This window comes from Bufo gargarizans, chromosome 6 (genome assembly GCF_014858855.1).
Source record: "Bufo gargarizans isolate SCDJY-AF-19 chromosome 6, ASM1485885v1, whole genome shotgun sequence".
NCBI lineage: Eukaryota > Metazoa > Chordata > Amphibia > Anura > Bufonidae > Bufo > Bufo gargarizans.
In genome coordinates this window covers 250,658,428-250,672,769 of record NC_058085.1, presented here as the reverse complement: position 1 = coordinate 250,672,769, position 14,342 = coordinate 250,658,428, and the positions used below count along the sequence as shown (strand labels likewise).

The window sequence follows — 14,342 nt, the reverse complement described above, 5'->3', positions numbered from 1 at the left end:
AAAGGGAACGAATGGAAACATGTACGTGTGTGTATAGATGATGGAAGAGGACAGCTTCAGCAGACACACGGTGGCAGTTGATGGTCAATTTATTTTATCCCACCTGCCATCCAAGCTCCATAGAGATGTAGCAATAAACCAGTCCTTACCAGTTCTCATGTAAAGAAGAATAAGGTCCAGACATTTCTCCCATTATACAGCACTGGAAATTATTTTTGAGGTGTAATAGTAATGAAACTGCTCAGTTAAAGTGGATGTATATGTTTTTTTATTGTTCCAATGTATCCAAAGTTAAAATGAAGCAACTCTGCAATAGGCCTTGATATAAAACAATTCTACTACAGTATTCCGTGTACACAGCTTCCACTCAGCCCTATGCATCTCCATAGTAACAAACAACCCTGGTATTAGTCTGATACTGCAGTCATACTTCCGTATAGCTGCCTGTTAAGAGTAGCGACTAGACTTGGTATTTCTATACAATATTTAAGGACTGTGATTGAGGGACTACTGTTTGCAAGTATTTGCTATCCCCTTATTCTTGCCTATTTTTTAGGGATAGTAGGTCGGTTGTTTCGAGCGTCAGATTTCAGGTATTCGCTTAGTTTAGAACGGGAAGTGATGCGATCAATATATGCATTAATGAGGGGATATGATGAAAAGCATGATGGAAATGCTTCAAGGTGCAACTGCAGGAGGTCCAGGAAGTTGTAATCCGCATAGGAGATCTGTAGGGGTAAGAAGAACAAGTCAATAAACCAACAGTCAGGCAGCCAATGCCCACTATCATTTCAAAACCTGTCGATCATTTGAAAGAAGGGGAAAGCTAAGTGGTAGGTTTCTTCGGCTGCCTTTAAGTTGCTCTGGTAGAGCTGGGTTTATCGGTGTAAGGGGCATTTCTATGAGCTCCTACTCTACTCATCTCCCCTAGGAGCAGGGCCATAGTATGCCATATACAGGTCCTTCTAAAAAAAAATTTGCATATTGTGATAAAGTTCATTATTTTCTGTAATGTACTGATAAACATTAGACTTTCATATATTTTAGATTCATTACACAGAACTGAAGTAGTTCAAGCCTTTTATTGTTTTAATATTGATGATTTTGGCATACAGCTCATGAAACCCCAAAATTCCTATCTAAAAATATTAGCATATTTCATCCGACCAATAAAAGAAAAGTGTTTTTAATACAAAAAAAGTCAACCTTCAAATAATTATGTTCAGTTATGCACTCAATACTTGGTCGGGAATCCTTTTGCAGAAATGACTGCTTCAATGCGGCGTGGCATGGAGGCAATCAGCCTGTGGCACTGCTGAGGTGTTATGGAGGCCCAGGATGCTTCGATAGCGGCCTTAAGCTCATCCAGAGTGTTGGGTCTTGCGTCTCTCAACTTTCTCTTCCCAATATCCCACAGATTCTCTATGGGGTTCAGGTCAGGAGAGTTGGCAGGCCAATTGAGCACAGCAATACCATGGTCAGTAAACCATTTACCAGTGGTTTTGGCACTGTGAGCAGGTGCCAGGTCATGCTGAAAAATGAAATCTTTATCTCCATAAAGCTTTTCAGCAGATGGAAGCATGAAGTGCTCCAAAATCTCCTGATAGCTAGCTGCATTGACCCTGCCCTTGATAAAACACAGTGGACCAACACCAGCAGCTGACATGGCACCCCAGACCATCACTGACTGTGGGTACTTGACACTGGACTTCAGGCATTTTGGCATTTCCCTCTCCCCAGTCTTCCTCCAGACTCTGGCACCTTGATTTCTGAATGACATGCAAAATTTGCTTTCATCCGAAAAAAGTACTTTGGACCACTGAGCAACAGTCCAGTGCTGCTTCTCTGTAGCCAAGGTCAGGCGCTTCTGCCGCTGTTTCTGGTTCAAAAGTGGCTTGACCTGGGGAATGTGGCACCTGTAGCCCATTTCCTGCACACGCCTGTACACGATGGCTCTTGATGTTTCTACTCCAGACTCAGTCCACTGCTTCCACAGGTCCCCCAAGGTCTGGAATCGGTCCTTCTCCACAATCTTCCTCAGGGTCCGGTCACCTCTTCTCATTGTGCAGCGTTTTCTGCCACACTTTTTCCTTCCCACAGACTTCCCACTGAGGTGCCTTGATACAGCACTCTGGGAACAGCCTATTCGTTCAGAAATTTCATTCTGTGTCTTACCCTCTTGCTTGAGGGTGTCAATGATGGCCTTCTGGACAGCAGTCAGGTCGGCAGTCTTACCCATGATTGCGGTTTTGAGTAATGAACCAGGCTGGGAGTTTTTAAAAGCCTCAGGAATCTTTTGCAGGTGTTTAGAGTTAATTAGTTGATTCAGATGATTAGGTTAATAGCTCGTTTAGAGAACCTTTTCATGATATGCTAATTTTTTTAGATAGGAATTTTGGGTTTTCATGAGCTGTATGCCAAAATCATCAATATTAAAACAATAAAAGGCTTGAACTACTTCAGTTGGTGTGTAATGAATCTAAAATATATGAAAGTCTAATGTTTATCAGTACATTACAGAAAATAATGAACTTTATCACAATATGCTAATTTTTTTTAGAAGGACCTGTAGATCATGCAGCTACTATGGGGTGGCCTGGGCTTAGTTTTTGGCTACTGTGCTCCACATAAAGCATCTTACACTTCATCTGGAGTGTTCTTGGAGTCTTCTTACAAGTTGTATTTCCTGGGTGAATTTAGATGGAACTCAGTCCCCAAGAAAGCATGTCCTTAATGAAACTGGTGCACACTTTACCCATGTGGCTATACCAATGCCAGTCCCATTCCCTTTGTTACCGTCTAACAAAAAACCTGTGAAGTACTCACGTCCTTAGAGGAACTGCAGTTTTAGCAGTGTTAAAAATTGGTCCAAGGGTATATACAGGGTGTGGGGAGAGAAACCTGGGCCTAGTTTGACATTTATTATTGTGCTTAATATTTTTTATAGAAGTTACTGGCCAGAACAACCAAAATAAATCTGATGACGAATGAAGGAACACGGTACTTAGTTGTGAGCCTCTACTCTTTAGATCCTTATATTGTTGGGTATACTGTATATATTTTTTTATTATGGATACTAGGCCAAAGAACCTGTTTTAGAGACTTTTTGACAAACCCTTCAAGGAAGTGCCAATTACCTCATCTCCAACCAGATATTTGGTTCCATTAGAATTCCGGGAAAGAATCCTCTCGAATGCTGCTAATTGGTTAGGAAGCTCATTTTCATACTTCTCTTTACCCGTCTCCTGTGAAATAAAAATTTTCTTAAGCAAATGACAGATATTTGTCCATCTTAGTGTATATCTGTTTATGTGAAGCTATACACAGCTATGAAGCTACTTTCACACAATATTTTCCGGTATTGAGATCCGTCATAGGGTCTCAATAACGGAAAAAAAAAAAGCTTCAATTTTGTCCCCATTCATTGTCTGAGGACAAAATATAACTGAACATAACAGAATGCTCCAAAATGCATGCGGTCTGCTTTCCATCCTGGGATGCAGAGCAAGACTGATCCATCATGACTCACAATGAAAGTTTTCTCTGACACAATAGAAAACGGATCCGTCCTGCATTGACTTTCAATAGAGTTCATGACGGATCCGTCTTGGGTATGTTAAAGATAATATAACCGGATCCGTTGACAACGGATGCAGATGGTTGTATTATCAGTAACGGAAGCGTTTTTGCTGAACCCTGACGGATCCAGCAAGAACGCTAGTGTGAAAGTAGCCTTCACCGTTTTAGACTAATTCATCATCAATAATTACCTAATATAATGTAAATTTCACATATTTACCGTTCAGTAGTTGTAAAAGTAGTTTCTTCCTCTGCTACCCACTATGCTTGCTCATAAATTACCATGACATCGACCTGTAGTTCTGAGCCTTTGTTAGGTCGAGCATGCTCAGTGTGTTGCTATCGGTTCTCTAGCTATATGTTTTGTGAAACAAAGGGAGTGTTAGTGTGCTGCTGATTATGTAACGCCTCAGAGTGGTATTACCAACTTTGCGCCTCGCTACGATCTCTAATGTGCTAAAGTAATGTCATCCTGTGTATTTATTCCAAGTGTAATATGCCAGGTTCACCAGTAGGTGGCAGCATAAATGGCAAAGCTACAGATGCATAGAATGGAGCTTTCTATTCCATTCTAACCCCCCCTCCCCCTGTGGTGTGGTGGGCGTGTCCTACTTCCTGCGGGAGGGTGGAGTTCTAGTTAGAGAGGGAGTTGGAGTTACCCCCTGCTAGGGGAAGGGAGCAGGAGCACGTCAACAGGGACGAGCCTTGCCTAGACCAGCTAGAGCACCTTCAGCTCTGCTGGATCTGGAGGCCACAGCTGGAAGCCAGGAGGAGAAAGCTTTCCCTGGACAAATCTAGAGACAGACCAGACTACAAAGTTAAGTACAGCATAAAGAAGCTGAGTTCTATAGCCAGCCTGTTAGCACAGCAGTGCCAGAGAGCAACAGATGTAGCAGAGAGGAGTTTGCCTGCCACAGTTAATGCCAAAGCTTGCTGGGAATGAAGGCAAAGACTGTAAATTGTTTGGAGGAACACTTATTGAAAGTAAAGTTGTTATCAACTTCATCACAGCGTATTGAGGTAGGAGCACCGTGACACATGCACAACACCTAAAGGGATATTATAGGCCACCCTACACCACTCTGGCATTCCTACAGCTGGGTACCACCCACAGTATCACTAAAAGAGGCCTTGTGCCCCTGTTGCTTCACTGCAACTGGTGTAATGGAAAAACATGTACTTTAAGGGACCCCTCTCCGTGCGCCCGACGACTGCATTTACTAAGTAGAGGGGGCGTGACTGGACTGTAAACATCAACACTCCCATCAGAAAAGCTAGGGATTGTGGGGATTGTAGTCTTTGTAGTGCTGTGAGGGAAGATCAGGTGACATGATACTCAGTGTGTTGCAGGCTAACACTGGAGCTAGACAAATGGATTGCAAGGTAAAATGAAACTCTGATATATGTATAGGTATGGGTTCTGGTTGGGTCCCAGCTTGCAGCCTTAATGAAGTTTTCAAAAATTAAGTTGCTCATTCATCGGGTGATTGGCGGCACATTTAGACGGGCAGATTGCTGGGAATGAGTGTTCACAGAAATGTTCATTCCCAATAATCTGCCCGATTATGGAGCAGTGCAAATGCACCTTTATACTTTTTTTTTTTTACTGTGTAATACATTTCTACCTAAGATTTGTGTTAAGATTCTCATTGGTCCAAACATTGTGAACTAAGTGTCATGATCGGTACAGCAGCGCCCAGGGATCTCACTGCACTTTCTATTATCCCTGGGCACCGCTCCGTTCTCCTGCTATGCCCTCCGGTATCTTTGGTCACTTGGTTATAGTAGGTGGAGACTTAGGGGACTTGGTATAGTAGGTGGAGTCTGCCCTTGTTCTCCTGGGCATCTCCTTCTCCTTTCTCCCAGGCTGTGAGCTCTGTGCTGCGATTGGCCAGCGCTACAGCCTAGGAGAAGGAGATGCCCAGAAGAACAAGGGCAGTCTCCGCCTACTATAACCAAGTCTGTAGAAAAGTGAGGAACCACACTCTGTTCAAGGAGTATCAAGGGCTGTTAGGCCGTATGCAAGTAATAAAATATTGAGGCACTCAGTTAGGACGTTTTGCAATTCAAATATATTTTTATTTCATTTTTCTGCATCATCCATTTGCCCGTGGTATATTTAGAAATGACAGACTATTTCTGACTGGGACGTTTCGGTCACGGTGGACCTTCATCAGTGGTCATGTTATCTGTATAATGGGTAGAGGTATTCCTGGGCGCTGGATGCAAATTTTTACCAATTTTTTTTAACTTTATTTGGGGAAAATGAAGTTTTTGTTTATTTTTACTTGAAACTTTTAATTTTTGGGGGGGAAAACTTTATTTTTCCAACTTTTTTTTTACTTTATTTTTTGCCCCACTTTGGGACTTCAACTTTTGGGGGTCTAATCCTTTACAATGCATTCCAATACTTCTGTATTGGAATGCACTGGCTGTATGAGTAATACAGTGTATATTACTCATACAGCTTCCTGCCTGTGAGATCCAGGGGGCTGATCTCACAGTCTCGTCACAGGAAGGCAGCGCAGATGCCTAAGGAAGGCATTGCGCTGCCTTCCATGCCATCGGGTCCCCCCTACAGCCCCACGGGGACCCAATGGCACCGCCGCCGCCGCCCGCAACATGAAAACCCGCAAACTGCAGGTCTGAATTGAGCAGGCACCTTGACGGTGATCAGAAATACACAGGGCGTACAGGTATGCCCTGTGTCCTAAAGAGGTTAACCTAAGAAGTCATATTAGGTATGATTTGTGTCAATGAACTAGGGCCTAGGAGGGTGACAGTTTTCATATTAATGGGCCGTGTATACAGCATTTTGAGCAGACAGAATTTATTGAGGATTCTGTGCCAAAAAGTCACTGGGCAGCCGTGCAGAATTCACCTCCCATTGTTTTTTTTTGTTTTTTTTTCAAATAAAATATATTTTTAATAACAATGGAAATGTTACAAATATATTTTGGAATGTCACATCTTATCAGACAATAAAATATATTTGGTACAGTCCATTGTGTTCTGTCAGGTTATTTTATACATGCATATATTTTATGCAAACAAAGATCACCCCCCCCCCCCCACACACACACACACACTTAGGGCTCTTTCACACGAGCGGATGCCGTGCGTGACATCCGCTGCGTGAATGACAACCAAGACCCGATGCAGACTGCAGAGGCACGGAGCATTAACATGATTGATAATGCTCTGCGCCTCTCTGTGATCTCTTTACTACGAAATCACAGTGAGATAAAGTTGTCACTTTAAAGTTTCACAGCTCGTGTGAAACAGCCCTTACTCACTCCGGCAATAGCTCACTCCTACTTTATCCTTTAAATCACAATATGACTATGAGTCATATTTTTATCAAACTTTTGTTGGCAACCTCTGTTGAGGAATATTGTTTTTTCAGACAACAGCATATTATGAACTCCAGTGATTGAGGCTCCTCCTGTATCCAGTGCTAGGCAATCAAGTTTGCTGGCAACATATAACAGCCTTCCCACCGCTACCTTTCTATAATCATCCGGATTTTAGAAACATAACCTAATATACAAATTTTGGGATCTCTATCCACTCACCGAGAATACTCGATGTATGTTCTCCAATACACCTTTCCAGTAGTCGTCCAGGTTCTGGCATTGCCACATCATGTGTAGCAAATCAGCTGGCTCCAGTAAGCATCTCGGACACTTTGCATAAGTTCTAACTACAATTTTACTGTATGTAAAAATATTGGCGTTTTGTATACTCTGTGAATGATAGGACAGTTTTCCTTGTTCACTCAAGGACATCAGTGTGACTGCTTCTAAAATATCTTCCTATTGATCCTGTAATATCTCTCCCATCTCTTCATTCGTTTCAACGGATGAGACTCTAAAAACGTGTACAGTAGTAATGGGTATAGCGCAGATATCAAGCCTCTCTTTTCACCCCAAGTGAGCATTAATTTTTGGGCCGTCTCTAACTTAGTATTTGTGCCTTTTTTAATTGTAGTATCATATGCATGTCGCAGCTGAAGATACTTAAAGAATCTAGTACGAGGGATCTGGAATTTCTCTTGTACATCTGTGAAGGATCTAAATACTCCATTATCTAAAAGATCACCTATCCTAAGGATCCCCTTATTCTTCCATTCCTGTATTTCTGGGAGAGATTGAAACTCCGGTATCAGGGGATTTCTCCATAATGGAGCTAATTCACTGATACCCAGGACACCTCTCAGCTGCTTAACCTTGGTCCACACTTTTTTCATAAGTCCTATTAAAGGAAAATTTCCTTCCAGACTATGGATCCCCGCTCCCTCCAGTATCCACATAAGATCTCTCTCTCCTATTTTATACTGTAAGATCTGACTAGTCATATCCACCACTGTATAGTCCTTCCCACCCTTTAAAATGCTGACATTGTGCTGCTAAATAATATATCAAAGGGTTTGGTACCGCCACCCCCCCCCCCCCCCTTGCCATTTTTGCGTATTGCAGTGTTTCCAATTTAATCCTAGGCTGATCTCCTCTCCATATTAATTCTCTGAATATATCGTTAATTCTATGAAATCTATCTAAGGGCAGCCAAACCATCGCATCACAGTGGCGGCATTATTACCATGTTGAGGAGATTAACTCTACCCACCACTGAAAGGAATAGCTTACACCATGCTCTAGCCTTCACTCTAAATTTCCCCAGCAATGGACATAGGTTCAAATCCTCAAAGTCCATTAGCCTAGGACAGTGATGGCGAACCTATGGCACGGGTGCCAGAGGCGGCACTCTGAGCCCTCTCTGTGGGCACCCACACTCTGGAAAAAGTCTATGGTGTACCAATAAGCCTTAGACTTTTCCTGCCATTCATCAGCGAAGAGCGTGCTATGAATGGCACAGTCAGAGCACTGAATGTAGGTAGTTATTATAGCTAAATGATAAAGTACATGGAAGATACACTATATTGGTATTCAGGTTAAATTGCCGTGTTGGCACTTTGAGATAAATAAGTTGGTTTAGGTTGCAGTTTGGGCACTCGGTCTCTAAAAGGTTCGCCATCACTGGCCTAGGAGATATATGAATTCCTAAGTACTTAATGTTATTCACACAGGTAATATTATTAGCTATGACTGTTATCAGACACTGTCCATCAATAGGCATCAATGCTGATTTTTTTGCCAATTAATAGTAAGGTCTGCCAAACTGGTCTATAAGAGACATAGTGGCCGATAAAGAGGATGCTGTATCTCTCAAGAATAAGAAAGTGGTCTGCATATAACGCTATTTTATTATGTACCTGTCCATATTGAAAGCCCATAATATCCAGAGATTTACATACTGCTGCCGCTAGAGGTTCAATGGCTATAGCAAATAGCAGGGGCAAGAGTGGGCATCCCTGTCTAGTTCCCCTAGCCAACTGAATATAGTCAGACACTCCCCCATTAGCCCTAATCCGCGCCTTCGGGTTTAAATACAGGACCTGAACCCCTTTGATGAATCTCTGTCCAAATCCCATATAACCCAGTGTAGCCCAAAGAAACCCCCATTCAACACAAATGCCTTAGCAGCGTCGAGAGATAGAATAGCTCTACTCCTCAATTATCCGCCTGGCCTGAACTTGTAAACTGGTATATACTCTTCTTATATTGATAGCCGTAGATTTCTGGGGCATAAAATCAGTCTGATCTGGATGGATTATGTCAAGAATCACTCTGGATAGACGCTTCGACAAGACCTTTGCAAAAAGGGATATCTGTCTATGAGTCTGGAGTTCGCGGATCTTTCCCCGGTTTTGGGATCACTACTATAAGGGCCTCCTGCATAGAAGCCGGGAGCGAACCCACCTCTAGCGAGTAGTTGAAGACCTTGAGTAGTTCGGGCAGCAAAATTCCCAGGAAGCCCTTATATACTTAAACTGGATACCATCTGAACCCGGGGCCTTATCATTGGCCATATCTTTTAGGGCTTCCTCTAATTCCTCCATAGTAATAGGTTATTCTAATTGATCCCGATCATCTGTCGATAGTGTAGGCAGCTCCGCCTCCCTAAGGAACGGTAGTAGCTCCCCCCGCCCAAAGTAGATGTCCTAGAGGTATAAAGGGAGGAGTAGAAATCCTTAAATATACCCAGGATGTATATGCCTTCATAGTATCCTATACAGTATGTGGGGATGCCATTCAGCATTAAAAATGAAGTATTCTGTAATGGATGCAGCCATGCCCATCAGGTCACCCAAGATCTGTAGCCATACTGCATTACATTTCCATAACTTTGGCCCCGACCTGACCGCTCTACCCCCCAGGTTCAGTTCCACTTTCAGAATAGAGTGGTCTGACAACACCCTAGGCCGATATTCAGAGGAGTGGATGAGAAACACTGCATCATTCACTAATGCCAAATCTATTCGGGATAGGGTATGATATGTGGAGGAAAACTGCATGAGACGCATACCCCACCCACGACCGCTGTAGCCAATGTATTGTGTTCTTAAAGTTAAAGGCGTCTCTTGTAAGCAGAAAATAGCCGGCTGAAACCGAGACAAGTAGTTAAAAATACTATGTTGCTTAGTCGTGTCGACCATGCCCCTCACATTCCAGCTGAAAATCTTAATCATACGTGTCATATTTCCGAATCCTAATATAGAAATGATCCCCTCCTATTAACATCACCCACATTGCTATTTTAAAATGCTGTATACTCCCTCTAACCAACCCCCCCTTGAGCCTGGTAAATTAGTGTAGTGACCCGACGGCAATTTTCTCTTTCCCCCTCCTCATCTGTTAGTCTCTCCTCCCTGTTATGAGAAGGACATTGTTTCAGCCCCTTTATTTTGGGACCAATCTCTTGTCCCCTCCGCTCCCCTTGCGAATTTACTGAGGCGTCCTGCCTCGCTCCTACTCACTACCTCATGCTGCCCCTCCTCCTCTATGCCGGCACTATGTTGGACTCTGTCAGCTTCATCCAGACGCTTGTTACTTTTCCCCCTCCTATGTATTCTGGTGCTCACCTCACCAAGTGATTCTCGTCCACCAGGTGGCCGCGGACAGACTGATGTGCCAGGATACTTGCACAAGCGCTTCAATGTGCATCTCACACCATGCTCCGGTAGGCCACGCCCCCACTTCCCTTTGTTTAGTCACAGGGTACCTCCTGTTATAAAACGTAGCCTTTAATGTTAGTTACATATAAAATAACAAACTCACACAAGGGACCAGTGAGGCGCCGGCACATATTGCTCATGGGCCACTCTGCAAATCCCAGTGATTATATGGGACCATCCATTTTTAGTCTGGGCATGCAAGTAACATTATCTAACTTGTATGAGATGGCACATACTATCAATTATATGTGACCATTCCTATTTGGCTATTTATTGGGATATTACCAGGATTACTTACCTGGACATGGTTTGGATTTTTTTTGAGTATCTTGACCCTATAGGGTCTCCGCTCTATGCACTTTATCCCCACTGGTAATGAATGTGTAGGCGTGTCCTGTGGTTCTCATGTCTGACAGGACGAGCTATTCAAGTATATTATATCTATGAAGTTATCTACCATGAATGTCTGATGCATTGTCATTAAGATTGATGGCTTTTGACAACTTTGCTATCCTTACTTAAGTGTTGATGCCTGAAACAACACTGAACTAAGTGTCCCCTGAAGAGCCCAGGTTATTGATATGGGTGAAATGCGTTGGAATCAAGTTGTATGCTGCTGCTCTAGGGCAGCAAATCCAGGTGCTTTTTATAAAAAATCATATTTCTACAAATAAATGTGTTTGGCATCGTAATATATACATAGATATCTGTATGTGTTGGTATATACATAGATAACCATACAGATTGAAAATTTGGTGTATCATAAAGACGACACATTAAGAGCAATTTTTCATTATCATATAGGGTATCCACGGCCGTGGTGCTCCATTGCTCTATGTACGGCAATTTTGTTATTTTTTGTACCTAGAATAGGCCACTAATTAATGGGCATCCAACAAGGCTCTACCTATAATAGTGCAATAGGGTCAGCCTAGGGCATATCAGGAGGTTCCAGAATACAGGATCGCCCCTATCGGGGCGGCCATTCCGTTTTTAGGCAGGGCCTGCGTAGTAGAGGGCCACATCTAGGGACAAGCCCAAATAAACAAGAGATTACCCTGCCTATATCTCTATGTCCTCAAATTACAACTGAGGAACAGAAGAATTGCCACAGAGCACATGCAATATATATCCCTGATGTGTCGTTTTTGTATTACTTTTCTTTTAATTTCTGTGTTTTGTTCGTTTGTGGGAGTTTGTTATTTTATATGTAACTAACATTAAAGGCTACGTTTTATAACAGGAGGTACCCTGTGACTAAAATAATTATACATACGCACCACCTGTGATTATTACTCCCTCTGACGGGATACTGTCTTAGCTGTGATTCTGCAGTTAAGGCCACAAACATGCCATGGAAGATTACGACAATAAACGTGACTGCAAGAATAGCAGAGTGACCTTCCATTGAAATGGATCCCACTCAGTGGCTTTTCACTGCCAAAGCCTCACAAGATTCTTCCTGCACAAAATGCAGTGGACAGGTTCTCCAGGAATAAGAAAATAAAATTACTGAAAATACTGAACCCTCTCTGCTTAACTTGTCAGGGATTATAATCCTGCAGTTGAATCTCTGAAGGAATCGAGTTCATGAGGAGACATGAAGGACAGAGAGGATGGACGAGACAGACTGAGGTAACGTTGGGCTGTGGTAATCTAGCCAAATGCATACAAGAGCTGCTGCTCATTACCAAATCCCCACCCTCCTCTCTGTACTTCATGTCTCCGTTCCTACAGAGATTTAGCTGAAGATTTTATCATCTGTATTCAGGATCATAATCCCTGACAAGTAGAGAAGAGAATGAGGCAGCTCTTTACCTCAGTGTTGTGAAGTAACTTGTCCTTCTGTGTGACTAGGACATGTTTTGTGTGTACTAGTTGTATGGGGGCCACTTTATTTCTCCTAATGATTGCTCCCTAGGCAAAATGAGCCATTATAACTAATGAAAAGTATTTCTATTTCTAGACATGGGCAACGCCTTCAGTTTGAAAATTTTTTAAAGAAAAACTCAAATTCTATTCTTACAAACTCAAAGAAGAACATACGGCTGAACTTCAGTCTTAGGTCCTCCACACCATCATTCACCATGTCAATGAGTGCACTCTCTTCGTTACTGCTCCCAGAAATACCTAGTAGGAAAAGATATGTAGATAATGTAAATGTAAGGGCAAATCAATATCATACATTAATTCATTATTTTTTTTGCATGAACAACTCAAACCCCCCCAAAAAAATTATTGGAGTTTTTCTTTAAAAGAATGCTAGATCTACATTCTATACAAGCTATAAGTAATTTATTTTATAGAAATGCAAAAAAACATACCATATTTACGTCCAAGATATCTCAGAATACTATTGCTCTGATACAGAACAAAATCTCCATCTTTAAACTGTGGCAGCTGACCAAAAACCTGTAAAAGATCACAAAGATTGGTAAAAAGGATAACAATGACTGATTGTCACATATGTCCCATATTCTAAGCATACTGTATTATGGGGGTTCAATGAATAACCAGCATGCAGTAAAATCCATAGCTCCTTCCAGTGGTGACCTCCAGCAGCCACAATGTGACACTGGATTTAATCCTATGTCTAAGGCCCCAAGCACACGACCATAGTTTTGCTCAACTTCCAATCCACATATTTTGCAGATCACATGCACATCCATTCTTTTCTACAGTTCCAGAAAAATGCAGACAGTACACTTATATCCTCGTGTTCAGTCTGCATCTGTGTAGCTGTTCCACAAATCATAGAACATGTCCTATTTTTGTCTGCTTTGGAGACAATAATAGGCAGTTCTCGTGAAGGGAGAGAGAGAATTGGCCTGTATCAGTATTTTAGAGATCTGTATTGGAGTTCTGAAGGCTATTAAGATATATACAATACAGACCCAAAGTTTGGATACACCTTCTCATTCAAAGAGTTTTCTTTATTTTCATGACTATGAATATTGTAGATGCACACTGAAGGCATCAAAACTATGAATTAACACATGTGGAATTATATACATAACAAAAAAGTGTGAAACAACTGAAAATATGTCATATTCTAGGTTCTTCAAAGTAGCCACCTTTTGCTTTGATTACTGCTTTGCACACTCTTGGCATTCTCTTGATGAGCTTCAAGAGGTAGTCACCTGAAATGGTCTTCCAACAGTCTTGAAGGAGTTCCCAGAGATGCTTAGCACTTGTTGGCCCTTTTGCCTTCACTCTGCGGTCCAGCTCACCCCAATCCATCTCGATTGGGTTCAGGTCTGATGACTGTGGAGGCCAGGTCATCTGGCGCAGCACCCCATCACTCTCCTTCATGGTCAAATAGCCCTTACACAGCCTGGAGGTGTGTTTGGGGTCATTGTCCTGTTGAAAAATAAATGATGGTCCAACTAAACGCAAACCGGATGGAATAGCATGCCGCTCCAAGATGCTGTGGTAGCCATGCTGGTTCAGTATGCCTTCAATTTTGAACAGTGTCACCAGCAAAGCACCCCCACACCATCACACCTCCTCCATGCTTCACGGTGGGAACCAGGCATGTAGAGTCCATCCGTTCACCTTTTCTGCGTCGCACAAAGACGCGGTGGTTGGAACCAAAGATCTCAAATTTGGACTCATCAGACCAAAGCACAGATTTCCACTGGTCTAATGTCCATTCCTTGTGTTCTTTAGCCCAAACAAGTCTCTTCTG

General features: G+C 42.4%; 1 protein-coding gene across 2 annotated transcripts in view; it reads right to left on the bottom strand.

Moving 5' to 3' along the window:
• Window positions 1–250: 250 nt before the first annotated feature.
• The window catches only part of LOC122941147 (glutathione S-transferase P 1-like), a 32,851-nt gene continuing 18,759 nt past the window's right edge, over window positions 251–14,342 (bottom strand). For both annotated transcript variants that reach the window (XM_044298175.1, XM_044298176.1), the window contains exons 4-7: window positions 12,979–13,066; window positions 12,681–12,784; window positions 3,138–3,245; window positions 251–728 (exon numbers count right to left, since the gene is read on the bottom strand). In XM_044298175.1, coding sequence (XP_044154110.1) covers window positions 546–728; window positions 3,138–3,245; window positions 12,681–12,784; window positions 12,979–13,066 — 483 coding nt within the window. In that variant the 3' untranslated portion in view covers window positions 251–545. The remainder of the gene's footprint in view (window positions 729–3,137; window positions 3,246–12,680; window positions 12,785–12,978; window positions 13,067–14,342) is intronic.